We start from the raw sequence: 27,547 nt of genomic DNA, 5'->3' as shown, positions 1-27,547 counted from the left end.
ATTGACCGTTGACTTTTCTCTCTTACTTTTCTGAATTCAAAACTTTTTAGAAAGAAGGCTATCATTTTATACTGGCAATTTGTCTCAAGTGATATAAAGCCTCTTTAATAATTTTTGTTACTATAAAAATCATTATATTCATTTCAATATTTATTTAATTTATCCATTTCTTATATCATGATTTAAAATATAAACTCAATATGCATTCACCCTGCCTTATATCATTAAGAGGCTATTTGATTGCATGAAAAGAAATATAATGCAAAAAAATATGGTGTAAAAGAAATATTTTGGATTTGTTTGGATGAGTATAAAGGAATGCATAAATTTACTTTTTTTTTTCTTTTTTGAATTAAAGTGACTGCAATATAAAATGTAAAAAATTGTGTGCAGAGTGGTCGGCGACGACAGTAGACAGTGTTAGGTGGCTGTCGACAATAGGGTGGCAGTGGAGAAGGTGATTGTCGAAGGTAGTCAAGCAAACTTTGAAGTGGTGTAAATAGCTCTCAGTCAAAACTGGACGAGAATAATTTAGCTCAAAAATGAACTAGAATGAAATACAATACATTTACTTTACCTTGAATTTATTTTTTATCCAATCAAACACCAAATAGCCCCTAAAAGAAAATTCTCAAAATAATCCTCAGACTTTATGTGGCTAAATTAATTTCAAAATATCATATTGCTCCAATTTAATCCTTTAGTTATACAAAATTGATTCAAAATGAGATCTCTCATATTATATTGTGATATAAAATTAATAATTTAATCCCAACAAGATCATTTTGAATAAACTTTATATAATCAAGGGAGACTAAATTGAAGCAAAATAATACTTCAAGATTAAATTTGTCATAAATAAAGTTGGTGGACTACTTTGAAGCTGCCCAAAACAGTGAAAAAATAGCAAGAATGTCTTTCACTAATACTATTATACTCCACTTCCTATCAAATCACAAATATCAGCTGCTTAAATATTACCCAGAAATTACAAACCTAATCATTAGAAACCACTAAATGTATATTTCATTTGTGTTAGCAAAAGGCTAATCAGTATCTAAGGACCATATAACAAAGCAAATACAAAAAATTAAGCTTCTATACCTGAAGATTATACTTTTGACATATTATATTTACCATTGGGTCTGTACACCAATTTAATATAACCAGTTTCAGAATCTCAAACAAACATGAATCATACTAAAGAAACAATAGAAGTATAACTACTTACCTGTCCTTGGTAGGCACCTCATTCTTCCTATCCTTCACATTGGAGGTAGCAGGAGCTCCATTCCCACTTACAGCTGCCCCTACTTCTTTAACCTCCACTTCCTCAATTGGAAGTGTTCTCTTTGAGCCCTCAAGAGCTACACCAAGAACAATATTATCTTCGAACGATGGCCTCGCCGACACACTTGAATCGGACGGCGATCGATCGCCGTCGCTCTTAGGAACAGTAGCAGGTGAGCCATCCACCTTTTCGTTAAGGGATTCTGATGCAGCAACAGACTTCTCCCCACTTGTTTTAGCTTGTGGAGGAACTGTGGCTGACTGTTGTGAAGATACTGTTGTGGTTGGTGATTTGGAAGAATCAGCTTTGATACTCTTTGACTGAGTTTCTCCAGAACTAACTTTTTTCTGTTGGTGCTTCTCGGGGTGGCTTTCAGAAGCTGAAGTCACCTTGGGTTCAGAAGTTGAGGTTTTTGTTCCTTGTTGTTGTTCATCAGTTGTTCGTCCTGAAGAGCGGGGTTTCATCTTTTCATCACCATTGATTCTTGATGAAGGTTCAATCAGAAGCAATGGACGGTTGGCGACATCGGCACGAGTGAATATGGTATCTGCGAATGGGATGTTTTCGACACCAGCATCACCATATATCTTTTGGACGGTGCGAATCGGCGTGGCGAGTCTGGCTCGGTGATGGCTGATTACTCTCAGGAGATCCAGGAAGATGGCTTCCTGATTATATTTTTAGCAAGAGCAAACAAAATAAGAGCAAGAATAAAGATATTACATGATAGTGGTAATTCATGAAAATCATAGCTTTCCTTGAAGTTCTATCATATTAACCAAAGTCAAGCTTTATGTAGTAAATTCAAGACAGATTCTCAGTCCGTAAGGAAAAATAATAATTTTTAGCCAAAGCTTCTGCCAGGAAAAGTAATAACAAAAAGACTCGAGTACGTCACAAGAAGACACTAAGGCTTCGTTTGGGATGACTTTCTTTCTGCTTCTTAAAGCAGCTTTCTAGTACAAAAATAATTTTTTTGTACTAGAAAACGGCTTTAAGAAGCAGAAAGAAAGCTGTCCCTAATGAAGCCTAAAATTAATGAGATTCATCAATCATGAGAGGCAAGATGAATATTATATTGCTCTCTTAACAAGCCCGTGCCATTCTCCCCTGTTTATAAGGCTCAACTAAGGCTTTATAATCGATGTTCTAGCCACACTAGAAAAAATGGTGTGCTCAACGCCCATGCCTCAATTGTCCATTGTTGACCTCTAACTGTCGGAGAACCAACCACATCACTGTTAGTAGGTTGATAGGAAACACTTACAGATCTCAAGTATTTCCTATCAATCTTCGGAAAACAGCTAAAATTCTCCACAAAAATCCACACAAAACCAGGTAAATAGTAGAAATTTATATTATTTGATGAAATAGAAACGGAAAATAGAAAGATACAATTGATCATCTATTCGAGAGGAGGATCGTTCTCTCCGGATCTCTAGACTCCGCTAGAGCCCAAAAGAAATAAAAAAAAATCTCAAATTTCAGCCAAATTCAAGATGCCCTAACCCTATGAAAACAAACTATTTAATGCATACAAATCAAAAGGAAATCCCTAAACAGCCCCTATATTCAATTTCCCTCCTAAACTTCCTTCAAAATCCTTCCTAAACAGCTTTGTAGAGAACGAGCGGTCGGATCCCACATATCGAAGGCGGACGGGTTCCGCTTCATGTCTCCGTGAGCCGGTCCATACCGGTCTAACATAGTTTGTCCCCGTACTGCATCAAGCTTGACCACATGGAGTTTTTCTTCACCATCATCATCTCAGAAAGTAAACCCGCCATCACCACTAAGAGGACCTAGTTACTCAAAATTTTAATGCAGATATTCTGTGTGTTGATCCGAATATCATAAATATAAGTGTATGTATCTAATTATCTATAAGTTGTATCTGATTACTAGCTATATATGCATCTGGTGATTTAAGCATTGCTTATCCTAGGAAGATCTAGTTATTCAAAATATGAATATAGTTGATACCTAGGATAATCTAATTATTAAAAGTAAATGTTTAAATCTAGGTATTCCTAAGTTGAATATGATTACTGGTTCTTTGAATCTAGTTATTAGAAATGGTATAATTGGCAATTTAGATGTTTCTTTTTTAAGGGAAATGACCATAGGAAAAAAAGAAATTAAGAATAAATGTGTAGCCTAGAAACGAAGGCAACAAAAAAAGTCATTGGAGTAAATAATAAATCAACACACGAACCACTAGCTAATTTCCCCCAAATTTTATAATGAAACGAAGAACAAAAGAATCATTTTGTTTTATCCTGTAACTACTAGTTTTGGATTTGTGCTTATCAAGACAATTTTTTTTAGAGAAAATCTAAGAACTCTCCCATTAAATCAACAATATAGCAATAGATTTTAAATTTTCCTGTTGAACTTCTGCAAATAGGGCTCTATAAAGCTCCTAAAGACCCGAAGAGTTAAACACTAGGCCGCCACACAAAGCCCAAATGATGCTCAAACTCAATACTTGAAAGAGCTCTCTTAAGCACATCTATTGCAAACTAAAATGAATATACTGTTACTCAAAGAGCAATAATCAGTGAATCTTCTTAGACCTGAAGTGGCTGTCACCTCGCATTGAATCTGTGAATGATAAGACCAAAAAGTGGCACCAACTACAGCATTAGATTGATCCATTAGATCAACTTCAATAGTTCTCCCATCAACCATTGTCCTCCTAGATTGTGGAACTTGAACTGAAGCTATGAAGCTAACATTTTTTCTAATTGCACAAGTCACAGTGCTCCAACACAAAAGAAGACAGAAATTGAAGAAGCTTTGCTTGAACTTGCACCTTGTAATACATATGGTAAATTAAATCTATTTAATTTAATTTTATGGAAGCTAATACACAATTGCAAACTTTAATAAATTTAACATCTCCTTAAAAATCATATCCAACTTCGTTAAAAACAATCCAACGTATCATATTATAATACATGCATAACTCCAATCAATGACCTAGTCGCAACATAACCCATTTCTCAACTTCACTATGTCAAAACCAAATATCTTGCACATTACATTTTTTTTCCATATAAATATAACCCACTAGCACACCACTCATAAATGGAAAAAAATTTTCTTTGTTAGGGAAAATATGATACGAACAAGCATAACCCAAAATTCACTATTTTTTGCATAAATATCATCTAATTTGCCTTCAACATATCTAATTATGATATCAACGTTTCAGAATGGAGTATCTATTCAGATTCTTCTTCTCTATTACACTCTAGTTTGATTGTTGAGGGGTTAAATTGGGGTGTGACAGATTAAAGGTCTAATTAGTAGAAAAATTAAACAAAATAAATCCACAATCTCTTAAATTAACCTACACTTAAAATAAGGGAACAAATGTAGAAAACAAGGAACGAGTATTACTAGTAGCTTCCATAGTGCATCTGACACTAAATGAGGTTGTATTCATATATTATTGTAACTAAGAACTTTCTATATGGCACATAACTTATTAAATGTTGAGCTAATACGCTAGTGCCACATCCAAAGAAATAAAAAATGAAATGCCGAAATTGCAGATTGAATTTGGCCTTTTACATACTTGAGAAATAGAATATTCTTACCTTGACACACAGATACTCCTCAAAATGTGAAGTCTTAACAAAGCACGAGACAAGAATCTGCAAAATACAGTGCAAGAGAAACAGAAGATTAAAGGATAACTCGTATAACAGATCCAAGTCAATGGGTACAAATAACTAAAAAATATATAAATCCAGTATATCACATGTGTGGAATTATAACATGAAATGTTCGAAGTAGTTCCATATTCAGAAGTTACATGGGTAAGTTGAATTTATTATGCCAACATGGAAAACATAGGATACTTCATGTCATGGTTATTGCAGATACTTCAAGTCATGGTTACTTAGACTCAGTTAAAGGAGATCATGGCTAATAGGACCTATATAAATGGAATATCTAGAAGAAATTTAAGTGCAGAAGAGTACCTAGTCCCTACCATGTGAATAAGACAGATATAAACCAGGATTTTATAGGAAATTAAACACCTGCAGAATTTGTGTTAAGCAATTCAAGTGTCTAAAGATATATAACCATCTAAATAGCAGAAATACAAATTTGGCTTTTGCTTTCACAATATGGCAGTAATAATAATGCATGATTTTAAGTTTAAGGAAACCATAATAAAGGTAAATTAATCATGTCATCTCGTATTGCATCCATTCATTTTTTATATCTAAAACATTTGAATGATTTAGTTGATGCTTATGTGATTATGTCGGGTTAAGTGTTCCAAGATTGTGGACGGTGTTGTGCTTTGTGTTGGAAAATTACATCAACGTTAAGGCACATTAGCGGTGATGTGTAATACGTTATGCATGAACAAATGCAAGATTCTAGCTAACTCAAGATTCAGTTGCAAATACATGTTAGTCCTAATAAAGTTGGTGCCTTTTTGCTACTGATGGACATATTTATTAATTCAGGAATTTGTCAAATATAGCGATCATCGGGCTTAAGTCTGGAGTTGGTCATATCATATTCTCATACTCATGCCCAACATTATTGACTCAGAAAAGAAAGTAGGCTAATGGTATAAAAGCGATTTTTTACACCAACATTAAGGTGGTTGAATTACAAAATTCAAAGATCCAACTCCAGTCATACCGAACACCATTCATCAAGCCATTCTATAGCTTGATTTTGATCTCCAATGGCACAGATCTTAAGGCTTAAGGTCAAGCAACACCATGGGGAAATTGAGCATAGATCTTGAAGACAAGATGTCTTGCTTCTTAATCTCATTATCGGCCTAAGGACCAAATTGCCTTTTAGCCAGTCATTTCTATCCAAAATGAATCTCAAAGATGAGGCATCTCTTACATATACTTCAATCTCAATAAAAATATTAAACTATTACTCGTCCTCACCCTATAAATACCCCCTTCCAAAAGAAGATCAAGAATTCTAACTCTCATTCTCCTCCTCAAAGCTCATTAATTTGACCCTCTCTCTTCACCCCGATGGGAAAACTCAGTTGAATTAATTTCACTTCTCATTCACCTTTAACCTTAGTTGTTGACTTGAGCATCAAAGTATCTTCCCTAAGAAAAATTTCTTAGGCAAGCTGTTGACCTCGTGTTTTGTTAATTGTGTGCAAAACACAACATCATGCTTGAAATGACCCACAAACTAAAACTCTATTGACATTCAAAGACAATTTTTAACACAGCAAATATAATATATGAATTTAGCTGCTATAACTTACAAGCGAGTACAAAACATACATCTTTCATAAAACCACCAAACATAAAAAATAACAAATATACACTACAAAGTTCTCCGATTTACTATGATTTCGTTTGGGACAACTTTTGATCATTACTTTTAAGTTGCTTTCAAGAAATTTTTGTACTAAAAAAACAATAAGAAAACTATCTCAAACAAAACCTAAATGATAACCTATGAGTAAACAATGGTAGTATTGACCAAACCATGGAATCATAGCACACATTAAGCCATCCATCCATATGAATTAGTAAACTATGGTGGTATTGACCAAACCATGGAAGCATGGCACACATGCATCCATCCATAGGTGTATTATTGACACACAACATGCTTCCGTAAATCTACCCTTCCCCTTTATCCACCATCCCACCAACCAGTACCATCACAAATGACTCAAAGGCCAAGGAAGGCACTCCTACCTGTCACAACAATGCCAAGGTTAAATGATGGCCATCGTTTCCACAAAACGCCACTTCCAACCACTGGATGTTTACCACTAAAAACCCTCATGGTGGCAATGCATGTAGTATTAGAATGGGGTTGATGGGAGATAGGAGTTTTGCAGATGTTTAGCCATATTTCAGGGCACAAAGCTTCTATTTGGCCTTACCATGACAAACTTGAAGAGACCTCTTATTAAAAGTTGCAAGAAGTAAACATAACAGAGATGCATTTAAAAAGCAATAATAATAAAAAAAATTGCTAAATGTAATTTCACGGACGCCATGCTCAGTTTGAAAAGGATGGTATAAAGCTGCAGGACCACTAAATATACAAACTCAGAAGTGTTATAAAGATGCTCTTTTTTTTTTGGGTATCTGGGCAGTATTGTACCAAAAGAGCTTGATTTTCTGGATTAATATTATCCAAAAATACTCTTCTGTGCAGTCTCTGCTGCTCTATTTGAGGATTTTTTGCAAGAACTTTTCGCATGTCAGCTACAATGCTCTGCACAGAAATATAAGTTTTAAGAGCAAGACTTCGACACTAAGACAGAACTAAAGAGAACAAAAAATTCTAAGAAATTAGCAGAAAGACTGCAAACATTCATTAAAACTGAATAAAAAAACAGAGCAATTCTTACACCAATTTTATTAACATCCAAATGGCTAATTGCAAGATGGGTTTTTATACGCCAATGAGTCTTCTGACTAAGATTTCTGACAACGTTAACTGTAAATTTGTGGTTAGGAATATGAACTGCTTCCCGATCTTCACCTCTAATAATTGTAGGAGACCACCAACCTACATGCTGAAAGGAAAAGAATCAAAAGTTGAGTATAATGACTGTGTAAGGAACTGTAACCTTGTGTTAGGAAAACAATAAGAATCTAGTTCAAAATAGCAATTTTAGCCAAGAAATTAAACTACTTAAAGGATGAGAATTCAATTGACTGAAATGGGAAGTATAATCATGATACAAAAACATGTTTGATGAATGTAAATGCACCAGCTAATTCATTTTGAATTAAGTATGAGGACCAATTAAAAATTACATGCCCATCTAGAAATTTTATAGTACAATTAACTTGAAAATATTATCTCAAGTCTAACCTCAACAGTTCCGGAAACTTCATATCCTTCAATCTTAGTTTGGATCCATTCATTTACGATAAATGGACGAGTAGCATGGATCATGACACTTGACAGAAAGTTTGTAAATATCTGCATCACAAAATCATCCATGTGTAAGGGTCCTAAGTATCCACCATGACGAAAGATGATGTGCATTCAAAAAAAATACCTCACGTCCAGCTAGGGTCAGCAGCACTGTTCCAAGACCTCCAGCAGTGAGCCATTTTTGAGTTGAAAAACCCAGCAACTCCATGAACAAAGAAACTGCAGCAATCCATACAGCAGTATATACAGCTCTTCCCGCAAACTGGAAACCCATCTGAATATCAGGAAGCTAAATTTTAGTTTATTAAGTGAAATATCTAGTTTTAATGATAATATAAACTGCATAGTGGCACTTTCAGAGTACGTTTAGGTAAAATTATTCCGTAAATTAGGAGCACAGATTTAGCCAATTGTGGCATCTGAGACAATCATAGTGCTCTATAATCACCAATATCATGTTGGGTTGCAAATTGGCTAGAAAAAGAAAGTATAAATATCTATAATTCTTATATAGAGAATCTCCCATTTTGCTGCACAAAATTTGGCATATATTACATAAAACTGACAAAAATTAACAAAAATTGAAAACCACAAGAACCTCCCAGTGAAGATCTTACCACACTCAAATTATCTTGATTCTTTTGTTGATTATTTTGAATGTTGTTTATTGTTTCTTACACCTATTGAATTTTCTTCATCATCATTAATAGTGTTAATTCACTATTTGGATCAGCTTACAGAAAATTATTTTGAATTTAATAAAGTTATTGGGTACTTCTGTTGTTAAAACAGTAGTTTTATTGATTATAAGCTTATTTTTGGTTATTTTTCTTCCAGGATTCAACTTCAAAGGTTGCTTAGCTCATTGCTATGATTATATAATTCTTGGTGATGAGTTATAATTATGGATGCTAGATGAATAGGTGATTTTGTTATTGATTATGAAAGCAATAAATTTAATCATCTTCAACCAAGGGCTAAATGGCTAATGATACTTTTAAATTCAATATCAAGCTAGATGTTAATGCTTTCCGTCCATGTATTATGTATAGATGTAGTAGCTGCATGCATTAAATTTATAGTACAACAACAACATCAAGCTTTTTATCCCCACTACGTGGGGTCCGCTACATGAATCCTTTTTCTCCATCGTGTCCGGTTAAAAATCAAATTCTTATTTAAATCTAACAAAGAAAGGTCATTTCTAATAGTTTCTAACCAAGTCTTTTCAGGTCTACCTCTATCTTTCTTAACATAAGCCAAATTTAATACATCTACTTTCCAAATCAAGTCATCGGAGGCCGCCATTTTATGTGACTAAAACATCTAAGGTGCTCTCTCTAATCTTATCTTCCACTGGAGCTACTCCAACCTTTTCATGTATATGCTCATTTCGTATCCTGTCTCTAAGAGTAAATACACTAATCCACCTAAGCATCCTCATCTTTGCAACACTTAACTTAATATTATGCTTCTCTTTTAATGTCCAACATTCTGAACAATAAAGTGATGCAAGTCTTGCCACCATCTTATAGAATTTTCCCGTAAGTTTAAGGGGAGACTTTTCTATCACATAACAAGCCCGATGCATTCCTCCACTTCAACCATCCAATTTGAATTGTACTAATAATATCATCATCTATTTCACCATCACTCTGAACAATAGACCCAAGATATCTAAAACGTGTACTCTTGTTAATGTCTTGATCGCCCAAAGTCACAATTCCTCCACTAGATCTATTACTACTAAAATTACACTCTATATATTCAATTTTAAATCAACTCAAACGAAAACCTTTAGACTCTAAAGTTGATGTCCATAATTCAAGTTTACCTTCAACTCCGTCCTTGGTCTTATCAACCAGAAGAATAGCATCTGCAAAAAGCATACACCAAAATACAACCTCTAGCAAATGTCTAGTAAGAGCATCCATAACCAAACCATTAAATTTACAGTAGTACACTAAATTCCAAAGATGCTGGATACTTGTTTAGTTCTTTATTTGGTTAAACTAAGTACAACTATCACCTTATTTTGATTACGCTGCAATTGCTGACCTATCTATATGAATTACACACAATAACAGTTTTTTTTTTAAATGATTATATTGCACTTGTCTTAAATGATTCATGATAATTTGCTGAATACTTCTAAAACCTGAAGTTGAAGACTAGGGTTCCCAAAGGAACTATGAAGGAATTAAGATTTTTACCCCCTTAAGTATTCTCCAAAAATAGCAAGTAAAGGCCTTTCCTTCCTTTTTTACAAGATTCGAACTGCTCCTGAAACCCTCTACCCCTTTAGCTAACGTCAGAGTTCAATTCTTTGTTACAATACCGTTGCTGCTATAGAACCTGAGAATTGCTACAATATCTTTGTTGCAGAATCATGGCCAGCTACAATGACTTTAATATAGTGCTAGTTTTGCTACAATGTCTAGCCAAGGGAAGGGGAAAATAGGAAAACAATTTTGGATTGATTTTCATTGAAGAAATCTATGCCTATAGGCAATTTACAGCAAGAATTAGTTTGAACTTGACTTTATCTTCTCCGCAATAGAAGGAATCTTACCCTACCCAAACTAATTCCAGAAAATAAAGAACCTTATATTTTCTAAACTAAAAAATAAATAAATTAAAATATTAACTAGAATTTAAAATTAAGAAAACAAACTTATCCAACGCAATTTTAACACTTAAAAGTCATACTTAGCAAGTAATTATCTAGATTTTGATCCAATAGTCCAGACTTTCTGGCCTTGATCTTCCCTCCTATTACATTTGATTGATGATCTATCTTAACATGTGGACTCCTAGGGACTTATCTTCATATCCAATGTAATATGAGAAAAATTTCCAAAAAGATCTTCTCAGATCATAGCTCCCCATTTTAGTTAATTTGCTCCTGCAAATAAGCTTTCTCTTTTTTTTTTTTTTTTTTTTTTATCCTTACTCTATCTTCTCTTCCCTGTAGCTTTGGGCTTCTAATCCTAATTTTATGGTTCATCCTCTTGGAAAGAATATGAATCAACGGCAGGGATGGCTTTTCTTGTGTTCTTCTGTTAGACTGGTCCACTGGACCGGTCCAGCCAGTCCACGCGGGACCGGCCCATACACGAAACGGCGAAAGCTTTCGCCTGGGAGGAGGCCGCGCGAGACGCGCGCCTTGCGGGACTGTTTTAGGAAGGAAATTTGAGGAAGTTTAGGAGGGAAATTGATTGTAGGGACTGTTTAGTGAATTCATTTTGAATTGTATGCATTAAATAGTTGATTTTTCTAGGGTTTGGGTATCTTGAATTTGACAGAAATTTGAGATCTCTTAGATTTAGGTTTTTTTTGGGCTCTTGGCGTTGCTAGAGATTTGGGAGAGATCGATCCTCCTCTCGAATTGAGGATCAATTGTATCTTGCTGTTTTTGTTCTTCTATTAGTGAAATACAAGTATTTTGCTTAGTTTTATTTCAGATTTCTAGCGAATATCTCTTGTTTTCCGCTGTTTTTGGGCAATTTCCTGTTGTGGACAAATAAAACTGCAGCAATTTACTGATTTTGGCTATGAACACTTGTGAATACTAGTGTTTCCTATCATCTTCATTAGAAAGAGAATTCTTGGCACTCTTTTAGGAACTTTTTGGTCCATAGATATTCCCTATGTCTTCTGAAACAATAGATCAACCAACTCTATTTTTTCCCTCCTTTAACAACCATATATTTTTCTTTTATAGAAGATAACATCTCTATCCCGAATTTCATCTCTCATGCTGACACTTCTTAATCTCTTGGATCTCATTCCACCCTTTCTCACATAAGCTTCGCCCAGCACCTTTTGCAAACTCCCCCAAAAAGTCAAGTCTCTCATTCGAAATTCACGCAACTCCTCGCGCCAAACTAGCCACTCCAATCACCTTATCCTCGTGCCGTTCTCTAACACATGAACCAACAAGCATGTGATGCACCTCTTACTCCTCTCTCCCACACCCTGCCTCATATAAAGCCTCCCATACTCTCGTTCCTGATTCCTATCTTGTATAAAAGCACATTTCCCCCTCTCTTGATTTTGCTCCCAATCTAGAATTTAATGATGTCAAGCTCAACTTCTTCAAATATCACAACCAAACACATAATGAACTCACTCCTTAACTTCTTTCTTATGTGCAAGCACATGTATAATTTTCAATCATCTCTTCCTCAATAATATCATCGTGCATAAATGCATGGATCAAAATTTTGAAGAACCATTGATCTTATATACAGTTGGTTTAAAGCGTGGTCGGTGATCTTCAATCAAATTAGTTTGAAGGGTCGTTGATCCTTGATTCAATTAATGTGAAGTCTTGTTATCATTGATCTTTAATTAGACCAGGGTAGATTATCACCCCCCCCCCATCATTGATCTTTCATGCGATCAAAATTGGGAAACCTCTGAGCTATCAATCTTTGATTTGGTTGGAATTTTTCCTCCCTTAGCTGAACTTTGGTTTGCATTCAAGGCAATGATATTTTTCTCATCAACTACTTATGATCAAAAATCTTAGAAGTGACTATCAAACTATTATCAAATGATGGATTGCTTCGCGATTCAAGTGTCTTTGATTGTTGAACTTTATTCTAATCAAGATTGAAAATCACTTTGCATAGTTGAACGTTGATCTTTTCTTTAACAAAAATTTAAAACTTTTGAGGGTCAAAAATTTTCCTCCTTGAACTTTGATCGGGGTTCAAGTGCGTAATATTTTTCTTGTCAAGAACTACATATGATAAAAAATCTAGTAGTAGCTGTTGAATTATCATCGGATAATTGTTTCCCTTGCAATTCTAGTGTCACCAATATTATTAAAATATGGTAGTTTGGGATATTTTGCCCATGATACCTGTCCATTGCTAGCCTTGATCCAACTCGATGTGCAATTTTAAAAAATGCGCCCATTCACCAAATGCACACACTAACATTAAGGAAATAAAACAACTTTATGGACTTCCTAAATATCCATATATGGCATGCAACAATTTACATTCATTTCTAGCATATTGATGCACTAAAAAATATGTTAATACATTCAAAATTCTCAAACAATTTGAAACTTGTGTCAAAAGCTTCAATAGACCTTTAAGTAAACAAAATGATTGTAATGCCTCCACAAGGGCCAACTAACAAAAATATCTTCTCATGACCAAACCACAATTGTGCTCAAGAACCTTAATTTAAAAATAAATGATGTCAATCCGGTTGGTTAGGCAAATAAACCTAAAATTCATGTATGACCTTCTTAACTCCAGTTGATCCGAAGATCCTTGCGAATCATCTCAATATACATATTAAAATACACATTACATTAAAATAAAAAGATTTCTAACCAACTAGGCTGCCTTACCTACAAGGTGAGGTCATAAGACCCACAATTGAATTGTTTTGCCCATAAGCAAGGTCAACATTAAGTCAGCTTGCCAACAAGGCAAGGTTGTCAGAACCACATTGGGTGGGTCATCTTATTTATAAGGTGAGATTATAAGACACATAGTGGGTTGATTTCAATATTTGAGCTGTAAGTCCCATATGTAAACATGCTGAAGAATAAGATTTTAAGCACTAACCTTTTGGCCAACTTATAAACAAAACAATAAGTTCAACATTTCAAATTAAGTTTATTCTAGACATAAAACACATATTAAGATCTTAAATGATATATAATGGGCCTTCGATAGGATGTAAGCACTATCACAATATTAACAAGTCAACACAATGCCGGGAAGCCTAAAAAATTAACCAAATGGGTCACCTTATCAATAAGGTAAAATCATAAGGCTCATCATTAATCTTTCCTTAACCTTGATATTGTGAATCTCTTTATGGGTCTTTCAATGATTGTAAGCCCCATCCCAAAGTAAACTTGGGCCAACTCTCGCTTTAACAAGCCCATTAATCAAAACAAGCCCACCAATCAAACTTTATGACTTAGGCATGTTTTTTCAAGTGAAGATGAAACTTATGAACAATTAATAGTAATGCCATGCCGTAAGTTCTAGTTGGCCATATCTAGTACCTCAAAACTGCAAGTAGCTCATGCCTCTCCTCTAAACTATTCAACAAAATCGATACGGCCAACTCCCTTCTAGTAAATAGTTAACAACAATCTCAACGCACATGTTTTGCACATAAATGCATTTCCACCTTGATTTTTTAGAGATATATGACGGGGGGCAACCCATAGCTGATAATCAAACTCCCTGAACATGACATCTTAAAGCCCTTTAGAGTTGATAAATGGGTCATATCGTATACTAGGATGACAACATTATGATGATCTTAATCAGATTTATCTTCATCTACCCAACCATTCCCCATTAATCCAACTCAAACTAAAGCATTAAATCTAACAATTAAAATGAACCTATACAAACTCCTTAATAGAGAGTGCTGCAGCATTAGAAAGTTTCAATCCCAGATATAAATAAACATTGATCAAAATATTAGGGCAAATATTACTTAAAAATATAAAATCTGCTTCATTGAAAAGTTCTCCCAAGTTCTATCTCTTACACATCAAGGATTTACAAGAAAAGGATCAGCTTCCTAATGATCAGCATATAGCGAGAATGATAGAGGAAATAATAAAGCAGCAAGTTAAGCAGCGGGAGCACTGTAGCAACTAAAAGGAGAAGAAAGTGTCAATAGAGGCAAAGACAGAATGTAGGATAGTGGAACTAGAGCATAGTGGACATTAGTGATGGATAAGAGGAATACATAACAATTGACTTAAGGAATTGCCATAGGGAATAATTAGCAATTCACATTATTTGAATGATTATGAACACAATACTTGCTAATTGAAATTTCATGAGCCGAGTTGAAACCATGGGCTAAGCTAACAGGCAACTCAAAATACCAGGCATGTTTTTAAACTGGAAACAAAATTTTAAAATTAAGACACAATATAGAATCACCATCTTAAGAAGTGCAGTAAAGAAGATGGCTAACACTTACAAGGCTCAGATACAAATATGAACCTTACCATAACCTCAGCAAATAACTTCATTGTATGTAATCAGAAGGCGACTAAAGCTGTCAATATGACGTAAATGAAGACCCTTATCATGTTAATATAATTTTAAGCATAAAAAACTACAAGAACATATTAGTAATTATTTCAATTAATCAACGACAATAGTTCTAGCCAGTAAATTTAGGCTAAGAAGTTTATAAGAGACGCTACATCTAATAAAATTCATTACGTAATATCAAAATGATGAAAACGGAAAGCATGCATACATTTCTTGTATCATCAGAGCTACTCTTCTCCATAAAGAGTTTCTGCGTCTGCTGAATTAAGCTGCATGGGATAAAAATAATGAGGTCCACACCAGTGATAATGGAAGAAACCCATTAACAGTTCACAGATCACATAATAAATAGGCAAAGAGTGAGGTTTCGAGAATGCTGGACAGAAAAATCAATCATTTTTCTTAAAAATTAAAACAAACCATCAAATTTCCTTAACTAATGAAATAAGCTTCAAAATAAACACATGCATGTGCAGAAACCATATATTTGATAATGAATATACCATCAAAATAATATACAGCAAGAGATCTTCAGCATTTTTTTCAAAAAAAAGGAATGATTTCGCAAGTAAGCATTTTGTTTTCCACCATTTTCACACTTCCTATTTATAATCTCCATAATGAATACATAAAAACACTGCCATTCTCGACCGCAAGCCCAGATGAAAAAAATAGGGAGATGATGTTTGATAGGTTGATAGCTCACATAAAGTTAAATGTCAAAAATACCAAAATAATTCCAATTTTAAATTTTGCTTGTGCTTCCATAGAAGTGACTCACCATAACCTATTTTGATTGGGGTAATGGATTGCTAGAGCAACACCCCTAAATGAGGTTGCAAAACTTAACCCGATTATGATGAAAAACAAAGATTGGCATGCACCATAACTTACCTTGATTGTGATGAAAAGTAAGCAAGATTTGACTAGGCCTAAAACAAATATTAAATTTGCTACATGAAATTTGAGAGCTTTAAATGATAAGACAAGTGAATTCATAAATAGAATGTTCAAAAAAAGAATAAATCTTGCTTGTGTCGAAGAGATTAAAAAGAAAAGAGATAAATCTAAGGACATTATGTGTCAAATATTGTCCCAAACATCCTAGTAATCCCTTGGATTTGATACTATGGTAAGGATGGGGATCCGTCAGAGGCTCACCTAGATCACGACGATCTCCTTCCATATATTCGGGTGGCTGATTTATATATTAGGGTACTTATGCATGATTTTGTAGTATTTGTTTCTTTATAAAGATATTTTGTACAGATCTATAAATAGGGATAGTTTTATGTAATAAAATTAAGTATTTTCCCTCTCTGATTCTTGGAATTTAACATTATATCAGAGTAAGGAGTCGAACTCGATGAATCCAAAGGCTAAGAAAGCGAAGGCAGACACAGGTGGAGAGGAATCGGAGCCATAGAAGACAACGAAAGCTGTTGGTCATAGTATGTTAACTGGGCCAGCTCATGAAGCTTTATACAACATGAGCTCGTAGACTTTATCAAAAGGGTCGGAATGGGGGGAATTTGAGGAGTCAGTAGCCAGCGAGAAAGAGAGCAGCAATGTGCAGAGTTCGGTTAGCCTATCGAGGCACCGTCAGCGGAGGCAACAGAAAGCAATTTTCGACAGTAGCAGTGTAGCCAAGGAGGTGAAGATGATGCCATCTCACTCATCGCCACCAACGCCAACCACATCATTGTCATTGAATCGCAACCTTTGGCCGCCTTCCTTGATATCATCTGATCGAGCAAGTATGGATTTGTTTTCTTGAGTTGGCTCGAGGGTCAGGAAAATGCGAGAAACCATAGCATGATTTGGAGACATGGATCTGGAGATCATGCGTGCTAGGCTGGAGCAGAGGAGAGCTAAATACTCCAGAGCGAAGTTCTACGATCTCCTACTTCTATGCAACAATGCCATCGTCCTCTTTCATAAGGACTCGTTGGAATCAACAGTAGCTCCATCCAACCCGACACCATAGAGGAGGAACGCCGCTAGTTTTGTTGATTGTTTGAGGAATTCATCTACGGGAACACTTCTAAACTTGCCAAAAAGTTCTGGTGGTGGATCCAATAGGAAAGTGGTAATCCACAGACGAGGGGTTTGCCATTGCAGTTGATTGAGAGTATTTTGGCAAATCCTAAATCTCTTCATATTCTAATAAATGGTGCTGTTAGAAAAGGAGAGCACATTGTCCCTCATTTTGCACTTAATTTGTTGATGCGGGCTACTTTTCATGTACCCTCTACTCGAGTGAAGGCTACAGAGAGATTAAAAGAATTTTATCCTACCCTGAAGGAACTGGTGCTTGCTAGTTCTCCAGGTTCCACCTACCTTCATTGTCAAAATTTTGAGAAATTATGATCCTTCCACCGGCTTTCATTACCAAAATTTTGAGGAATACTAGTCCTGCTTCCTTCTTGCGTCCAAAACCAAGGATAGATCAAGCAGGAGGGCTCCTCTTGGGTGCGGCTGACGCGAAACCGAGCTGAGCCGAGCGAAAGCTTCGATTCGCATGTATGTGACTGTACAGGACGAGAAATTGTGCGTCTGTACATCAGCAAAGGCCTTCTGGGAATTCATTCCTGCATGCGACATCCGTAGTCAACCGAGCATAAGTGAGAGAAGTCGAGCACAAAACCTCCTCATGCATCGGACTACAGGGATTAGAGGCCTTGTGTGCGCCTGTATGGGGCCGAACGAATAGGACTCTGTTTGGGTGGAGGCGGACGACTGATTTGCATTGGGCTAAAGGATGGCTCAATCGAACAACCTAGGAAGTAGGAGATTTGCGTGTCGAGTGCTGAGTCACTTGAGATGTGTTTTTTTCTGTTATTATCCCTGAAGCTTGCCGCAACCCTAAATTTTTTTTTCTTTCTACTACCATGCCTTCATTGACGGCCTTCCCTTGAGAACCAAGAAGACAGACATAAAGGTTAATTAATCCACTTTCCCTGTTGTCCCACCACTGGCCTTTATTGTCATTTCCGGTATCTTAAGAGCTACTGCTCAACGCAGCCTTCATTGCTACCCTGCACCTTTCAAGCTTGATTAATATAGCCTTCACCACTATCATTTGTCGCGGCAATGTCTGAAGCTAATTCATCCCAAAGATTTGATCAAATGAAGGACTCTATGGTGCACTAAGAGACTTGATAACTCTACTTCTCTAGGATTGATTATCAAGCTGGGAATGACAAATCTGTATTCTCTAGTTTGAGGAGTATCAAATATCGTCCCAGCCATCCTAGCCTCCCTTGGTTCTTGATCCTATGGCCAGGATGGGGATCCGAAGGAGGCTATTTCCTACTTATTTGATCCTAACAGAACTAAGTCGGGATGAGTGTTAGTAAGAAATATGTTTGTTCAGATTCTCCATATCTGTTACACACTATATTGACTGAAGGGAGTCAAAATGGGGTGTGACAGATAAATTAAAAAATAATTATATTAGAGGAACAATTGAAATGTATTTATTAAAGACATGGTAAATGAAAGAAAGATTAAGGTGTTGTAGACATGTAAAATGAAGGGTTAAAAATGGACCTATTAGAAAAGTAGATAAAATTAAAGCCAAATGATTTTGGAGAAGGGAAATATCTAAGATATCATGGAAAGAAGTTGTTTAAAATAATTTGTGAAGAATAGGCATAAAATCTCAAGCAACACCTAATAAAAATGAATGGAAAATTAGGATTCATAAAATTAATACCGAAAAATTGGGACAAGGTTAATGATAATGATGATGGCCATAAACACCAAGTTTTAGGAGTCATTGCACATTTAGATTAAATAGTTTATTTAAATGTCATTGTTAAGCAACTAAAATTTTGATCAATAGTCAAATAATATCATTCAAGCAATATGCATGTGTCCACATCTATGCAAATTGGGAAGAGAACAATTAAATAATCATGAATAACAACTACCCACTTACAATTCTTTTCTTCTACACAAGATATAAAATTGGAAAATTAAGAATTTAGGCTTTCTTTTCATAAGGCCTTGCCTCAAAGTGTTTTGAGGTGTAAACCTCAACATTAAACAATTAAAATAACTAAAAATATTTAGAAAAAAAAAGTATTTGAGAGTAATCCTCCTTATGACTCAATAAGAAATAAAATCATTAAATTTGAGCTTGTTTTCTCCCACCAAAAGCATTTGAGAGTAATAAAAAAATATCAAGTAGCATTATTAAAAATCACACAAGCACTCAATAAACAAGAAGTCTAAGATAGACAAGTAAACATAAACAGGAAGTGTAAAATAAAAAATAAAGGTGTTATAAAATAAAAAGTTATTACATAGGACCTTAAATTCAAAATTCTCTCACATTCCCATCACTTAAAAGATTTTATTTGCATCATCACCACAGTTGATTACTTTCTCACCTCCCTCATTCCTGCACTTGTATCAACGACCTCACAATCTTCATCATCATCTTCAGCCTAAATCATCTTCCTCTTCCCTAATAATAACTATATTGACCTTTTATAATCTCTATAACATAAAGTTTTGAGAAAATGACCACAATGGTCCATAAACTTTTTGTGAGGGACCAAAATGATTCTCAACTCTTTTGAGGGATCAATTTGATCATTCAACTCTTTAAAATGGGATATTTTTTGTCTTGCCATCCAAAGTTGGAGTTAATGTGTTAAATGTAAGGTTATTTTGATCCTTTTTTAATTAAACATTTATTAAATATACTTTTCAAGTAATTATAATTTTTCTAAAAAAAATTTATTACACGCTTCTTTAATAAAAAATTAATAATAATTTAGTTTTAATTTCAAAAATTTCAGTCATATTTTATAATAAAAATATGTGTGACTAAATTTATATATTTGCATTTGATTTCTCTAAATCAATAAATATCATATTTAATAAAATATGACTAAAATTTTTTAAATAAAAACTAAAATTATTCTTAATTTTTTTATTAAATAAATGTTTAATTAGATTTCTTTGAAAAATTATAATTACAAAAATTATATTTAATAAATTTTAAGACTAAAAAAGTCTCATTTTAAAGTGCCGAGGAATCAAATTAATCTGTCAAAAGAGTTGGAAACTATTTGATCCCTCATAAAGAGTTGAGGGACCATTTTGATCATTTTCTCATAAAGTTTTATACTAATCTTTTTTGTTACATTCTTATCAACTTTTTTTTTGTTCTTATTCCTTCAAAAAAAAAATTTAACATTGAGATGTTCCTCATGTAATTTATAAGTCCACTTGGGCCTTGCGCTATTAAATAAAAAAAAGCCCAACAACTTCTAAAAATTGCTAAAAATTGAAATAGAGGCGTACACCTAATTATGGGAGCCTCATGGTGCCCCTTATTGCATTCATCAAACAATTAAGGCATAAACCTATTTCTCCCACTGTGACATATAAGGCTCAAGACATTTTGCATGCGTATCACCTTGTGACGCACCTCAAATTGTATAATTTTAAACAATGCTTCCGGTGATGTAAATGTGAAAAGCAAAAATGAGGGAAAAAATGAAATTTTCATATCCCTAGTCATGTTAAAGTTCAGAATGCATAACATAGGAGCATACAATCAACTAAATTATTCAAGACACATTTTTACGTTTGCTAAAGTCCTTATCAAAGAAGATAAAATGGCCCATTTCACAAAAAAAAAATAAAAGTAAATGAAACTTCATAAATAGAGATCATCAAATGGTAAATCCACACGATAGCCAGTGAACAATACATTTTGAATAGGACCATCTGTGTAAAGAAGATGTTACTTGATAAAATTATATATAGTGATGCAGCTTAGAAATACTGGGTGCAAAAAATGATTTAATCAAATCATAAATGATAGTAATGCAAAAAAAATCCAAAAAAAAAATTATAAAGTAGAAACTGATGGCATAATCATGGCTCAGAGCAAGATCAAATACCCCAACTTAAAAGCACTGGTTACAGAGATGCCAGCTTTATGGTGTAAACCAGTAAAAATTTAGCCATGGACCATTAAATTAAAAAGCAAGTGTTAATGCGTAAGAATAAGGCCTTGAACCAGACATGTATATTATTCAGCACAAAATTCCATGTGTCAAGAATCCAATTGTTATGAAAGTTTCACCAACGGGCGTATGATTCAGTTATATATTAAGTTCAATATTCAGGCATGAATGTTGGATAAACCATCAGGAAAAAAAATCTTTAAAAACTTACCTTGAAAGACAATATGCAAAAGCCAGCACAGTAGAGAGTGATTTTACAAAGCTCAATAGCCGTTGCTTGACAGCTTGGCTTGCTTCTGATGTCAGAATTATAGGATCCAATGCCCTATTAAATGCAAAAGTAGCACATGTTCTGTGTAAAACCATGCGAATGATAGTAATCGACTACAAATAAGCTGCTTTTAAATTTTTTTAACATGCCTACAGATGAGTGTTGCTCCAGTCCACAAAAGAATTGGCTGAAGGTATGAAGTAAGGACGAAATGCGTTCTGCTCTTTTTCCAATTATTATCATTCTGCAGGAGAACATTAGTCAGCTGCTGCTTCTAAAATAAAACTTCATGGATAAATTATTTCATATCCCCAAAACGAATAGAAGCTGTGTTGCATACGGCACATACACGAAAGAATTTCCTTCCATAACGAATGACAGGTTCAAGACCCCATACAGCAAACACAATGATTCCAACTGCTGGAGCTAATCTAAGCAGAAGGGGACTTTTGAGTAGGGCATCATATGACCTATGAAGAAAGAAATTATTACTTAGTTTGGCACGGTATTCTGAAAAAAAAGAAAGTGAAGCTCCAGTCATAGAAGTTGACAATTGCTACTGATGAAAAGCTGTTCTTTATTATTTACAAAATGCTTGATGCAGCTGCAATGCTCTGTTTCCCAGCAGTGCATGCAGGCAGACAAGCTGGCAAAAAAGCCGCCTGCCCAGTGCACACGATCAGCTAAATGCAGAGGCATGCACGGCTTGGTGGTGAACAATCACCAAAAGAAGCATTAATGTGTGAGGGATAATGTGCAAAACAAGTAAAGATTGCCAACTTGGAATTCTTATATAATTTTCTAGAAGCAGAGAGAGAGAGCACTAAATTGGTTCCAAATTACTAACCAATACCTATAAAGAGTCCCCATGATAAGATGAACAAAAGTGTAGTTAAATTATTAACTGTAAGCATCAGTAGAATACTAAGATTAATTAAGCTCTAACATGGTAATGAACATGATAGAACAATTACAATGCAGCAGATCAACCATGCAATACTAGGGAAACAAGAAAATAATCAAAATAATCCCTTGACTCTTTACAAAAAATCAAAATAGACTTCAATTATATTAAAGGACCATTTTAATCCCTCAATTCCTAAAAGATGAACCAACATAGTGTGACAATGGGACTATTTTTATTTAGCTTTAAAGACTTGAGGGACAAAAATAGCCCTTTAATATATTTGGAGACTATTTTGGCCTTTTATAAAAAGTCAAGGGACCATTTTTGGTCATTTTCTCCTTGAGAAACAAAGAGCTCTCAATCAACCGATATGCTCCTTGGTTTCTAGAGTCAAGGAAGGACACAAGTTAGAGTTTGGCCTGTGACTTTTTCTAAATAAATATCCACTAGCTCCATACGTATAATTCGGTCAATAGTTTGCCTAGTGCCCTCCTTATTTCTAATATATCATGCTTATTTATCCATAACTATCCTTGTGCCCTATTGAAATTAATAAATATTTAAGATAGATTTCTATCCTTGAAAATAAAAATAAAAAAACTAATCTTGGTACCATTTTCCAAAAAAAAAATCAAATAGAAATAAAAAACAACACTAAAGTATGTTAATTGTCGTGATTAAAAAAAACATGATTTATTTATTTATCTAAATGCAAATTAATTAATTCTATTTGGGTAAATTTGCAACAGCTTATCAAAAATAGGCATGCCTATTTTTCAGTCGAGTGACTTCTCATTGCTATCAAAAGTATATCATAGATCAAAGTAATACCTAGTCAAAGCAAAGGTACTTGATTTCAAAAGAGGGATATCCTGTGCAGATGTTGGAATAACAATAGATCGACAAATGCAGCAATTTTGTCCATATGGAACCTGGTATTTTCTCTTGTATATACTGTCTGAAACATGAAGACCCCAAACATCTTGCCGCTGCAATCAAAATGAATAAATACCTCAAGCTTCATACCATTAAGAAAAAATCATAAGAGATAAGTATGATGAACTATAGAGCATGAAGACTGTTCTACAAGATGAAATTCTTGAAATATATCTATTCCAATATAAATATTTCATTTGAGATATAATCTCTCTCCTTCCTCCGATCAACACATACACACAAGCACATATATATATATATATATATATATAGTCATATATATAACTATTTTAGTTCCTATTTAAGGAGTTGAAGGACCAAAATAATCCTTCAATATAGTTGGAGACCATTTTGGTTTTTCATAAAGAGTCAAGAGACCATTTTGCTCTTTTTCTCTCTATAGATATAAACATTCATATGGATTATGGATGCGTGCATTCATAAATTGAAGACAACAAATTTAAATATGTAAATGAAATATGCATACAAGCATACACACTCATGTGTGTGTATTATAAAATGCATGTAAAAGGATGAACTAAGAATTGTTCTAGAAGATCAAAAATTAAATCAAATTCTCTCACACATTTTTAGAAACCGTAATGAACTAGATCTAGCTCAAATTGGGATCAAATTTAGCCAACAAATAGTAAGTCTTCGTTTGACTCATAAGCTGATCGAATGAGTATGAGTCAATCTTGAACCAAATCCAAATTAGCTCCATATTGTGAACCTCTTAAGTGGAAGAACAATAGCTAAGGATATGTTTCACTAATGTTTGAAACTTCAGAAGATCAATATTTTAACGTAATCCTAATCAGCGAAGAATGTGGGGAAGCAAAAAGATTGAGCCCAATCTAGCCTAATCCTGCTAAAACATGCTTTAAAGGTAAGACGGGTGTCATGTTGAGATATTGCTTGTAAGTAAAAAATAAAAATAAATGTCAACAAAGTATGCCGGCGAAAGCTATCACAAACCAGATTGTATGTACATGTATGCATATCAGGTTCCATGGAAATCAAGAAGAGATGTGAAGCTTACTGAGGAATTTAATAGCTGATCCATTATGTACAATCTTTGAATGAGTTTCATCTTATTATTTAAACCTTTATCCTTAACCCCACATATACCATTTTGGGACTTCTGGAGTTTGATCAGTTCTCCCTCCTGATTTTGTTTCATTCCAAGCAAACATGGGGTATCAGTTAGTTAATAAAGTAATCATTGGGTCAGCTTTCAGGTTCATAGAGTTGGCCATTAGTTTGATAAAGAATATCTCCTCAATATCATCTTCTGTCTTTCAGTAACTATGATCTCAAGTTTTCAAATAGAAGTGCTATAAGATGCGGAATACCACCAACCATACTAATGTGTAAAAATACTACATGTCATGAAAAATGACAGAAAATAATAATATTAATAATAATAAGACGATGAAATGAGAGGAAGAATACCAAAGAGCATGAAGATAGGGAAATTCCCTGCAAATGATGCAACCTCTTGATTCTTGAGATCTAAAAATAAAAAAACACAGTCAATCCCAGTAAAACAAAATTTTAATTCTAAAGAGAAAACCATTAAATTACTAGTACCCTGAACGGTTTAGCCCATACACGATTATTGATAACACCTAGATCATATGACAGCTGCAACGAACCTCCAACAGCCATTGCTGACATAAATCAATAATTAAAATGTGGCGCAGTTCGCGCCAATCAATCATGCACTGCTCTTACCAGCTTTCCAGAGCAGCATATAGATTCTACGTAGGTTACAACAAGTTTCAAAAAAATTTCCCTGGCAGTTATATACATACAGAAGGTGCCCCGCCCCTTGACCTGCAACAGAAAAACAACCGTTGTAATTCAACAGAATAGTCTAGCCGCTTTGTAATTGTCCATACATAGTATAACCAACGATACCAAAATAAAACTAACTAGTAACATGAATGTTTTTCATCAGTAATGCACCAAGAAGCTATTGATTGAATAAACGGACCACCAATACTCGCACGTCCGATTTAAAACCCTAGAAACCATAACCGGAAAACAAGATTCTCCCATCAAGCGCCGAATCAGCAAAAACTATACAAATAATGAAAGCCAAAAGCTGCTTTCTTGCACGCATTAACAAACCAGTTCTCGTAGCTCCAGATCACAAAACTTCGCAAACGAAAAGTAAAATAACAATCTGCTTAACCTCTCACCGAAGAACTGATCGACGCTCTCGCAGGGAAAATTGGCGACGAGGGCTCTCACTGTTCTCCGGCGAATAGGGGCGGAGGACCACGAGGAAGGAGCTGGGAAGAGAAAGAGGGTAGGATTTCGCACCCGAGGCGCTGAGATTATGATGCGTGCGTCGTCGGCGGTCGCGTGGTGGCATTCCGCTCGAGGGTGGGAACTATTTGGCGGTTCCGTGTTTGGAGTATTTCAGCTGATTTCTAGGGACCAGCTTGCAAATGATCCAATCTGTTTTGTTTTTCCGCGGCTCAGATCGGTCTTGAAATGTCTCGTGAAACACGATGTAGGATAAGATTAACCGACTAACCGTTCTAATTATTCAAAAGGATTTTTCTAAAATAGGTTTTTTTTTTTTTTTTTGAAAAATGGCTTTTTCAGGTCATTAAAATTAATATTTGATACTTCATCACATCATCTTGATCAGGCATGAATTTCAAGGCATATTCAATTTGATATCTTCCAAAATTAAATTCTAGACCATCTAAACTCAAATTTCAATAAACTTACATTTAAATTGAACTTATGAGTAAGACGAACCCAATGACGCTAAAATAGGTCCAATCTAAGCTTAAATGAGTCCAAATCAAGGAACTTAGACATATTTGAAAGCTTAAAAGCATTAATTGAATAGCCAAATAATATCAAAATATGACCTGCTTATAGTCGAATCGAGTTGCTTGACAAGACAAATCCAACGAGCCCAAAATCGCTTAATTTGAACATCATTAAGGCAATTAAATGCTGAATGATGTTCTATGATCAAGAAAATCAATATGGGTCGTTCAATGGAACACTCTGAATTCTCTTCATATTTATTGAGCACATCATTCTTAAAATCTATAAATAGATTATCACTCCCTACATGAAAGGCCTCTTTAGCTGTAAATTGGAGAGAGCCCGGAGGCTTCAAGGATCTAGAGCTCCACCTAATCACCACCATAAACGAACTTTTGTCTCTCAATCAGACCACCACGAGGCCTCCCGACTATCATAGAACCTCGCCTAGCAGTTGACCATCGTTGAACTACTACCTCGCTGAAAACCACCAACTGATCTCATCCCAGGCGTCGACCATCTCCTGACCACTACCCAACCTCCTATCTCAATCGGACCACCGCCTAGACGCCCAACCATATCTAATCCTTCACTCGGCCTCTAGACCACCGCCCAACCGTCGACCTCTATTGAACCTCCGCCAAGCTGACAACCAATGTTGGAACTCCGCCAGGCCATCGATCACCACCGGACCTCTGCTCGGAATCCATTGGATCTACACCCAGCCGCCAACATATGTTGGATCTTCTCCCATCCGTTGCTACCAAACTCTTGACTTTCGTCGTCTAACCACAGTCATTACAAGCTCCCGAGCACTTATAAGAAGTTCGGCCAACTCTCCAAACTATTATAAATTCATCTCCTCTAACTCAAAAAGGCTGGCCAACCTTTAGGGCATCTCCAACTGAAAAATCTCATTTTTCACTCCAAAATGCAGTGAAACCAAAAAAAGCGGTGTTTCATCTCCAACCGAACTCCATTTTGCCGCTTAAACGTAGCTTTTCTTTGGCAACTTTCTTCTGAACATGTTCGGTATAGATAAAAAAATGGCGCAGATGAACAGTGATCAAATGGCGTGAAAAATGACGATCAGTTGGAGCAAAGCAAGAACGGCAAACAAGTGTTTGTCGTTCGGTTGGAGATGCCCTTATAGCTCCCTCTAATATAATGGAATCTTTCACCTGGGTAAGGCCCCTTAGTTTTTTACTTTTTGAATTTTTCACATAAAAAATGTTCTTGTGTTTCCTTTCTACTATCAATTTATGTGATGAATATCCATGCATAGCCAGGACGAAAAATTCTCACTACCGCCGTGAATATAATAGCATGAAATAGTATTATTTATCATTTCAAATGTTTTAGAACTATTTAATCATTAATTGA

General features: G+C 34.9%; 1 protein-coding gene across 2 annotated transcripts; it reads right to left on the bottom strand.

The window, feature by feature from the left end:
• Positions 1–950: 950 nt before the first annotated feature.
• Positions 951–25,796, bottom strand: LOC110095740 (mechanosensitive ion channel protein 2, chloroplastic). 2 transcript variants are annotated; one of them, XM_020821396.2, is made up of 15 exons: positions 25,576–25,796; positions 25,106–25,207; positions 24,962–25,041; positions 24,824–24,883; positions 23,264–23,421; positions 21,875–21,995; positions 21,675–21,769; positions 21,466–21,579; positions 15,473–15,533; positions 8,331–8,480; positions 8,141–8,251; positions 7,671–7,838; positions 7,421–7,534; positions 4,897–4,953; positions 951–1,959 (listed from the first exon to the last, which is right to left on the bottom strand). In XM_020821396.2, the coding sequence occupies exons 2-15, from the start codon at positions 25,122–25,124 to the stop codon at positions 1,228–1,230; spliced, it is 2,040 nt and encodes a 679-aa protein (XP_020677055.1). In that variant the 5' UTR covers positions 25,125–25,207; positions 25,576–25,796; the 3' UTR covers positions 951–1,227. The 2 variants fall into 2 exon arrangements, with proteins under 2 accessions (XP_020677055.1, XP_020677054.1); XM_020821395.2 differs by having other exon boundaries at positions 25,569–25,775.
• Positions 25,797–27,547: the final 1,751 nt, after the last annotated feature.

The sequence above is a fragment of the Dendrobium catenatum genome, unplaced genomic scaffold, assembly GCF_001605985.2.
Source record: "Dendrobium catenatum unplaced genomic scaffold, ASM160598v2 fragScaff_scaffold_116, whole genome shotgun sequence".
Classification (NCBI taxonomy): domain Eukaryota; kingdom Viridiplantae; phylum Streptophyta; class Magnoliopsida; order Asparagales; family Orchidaceae; genus Dendrobium; species Dendrobium catenatum.
The sequence above is the reverse complement of the archived record's forward strand: the minus strand, read 5'-3'. Positions and strand labels throughout refer to the sequence as shown.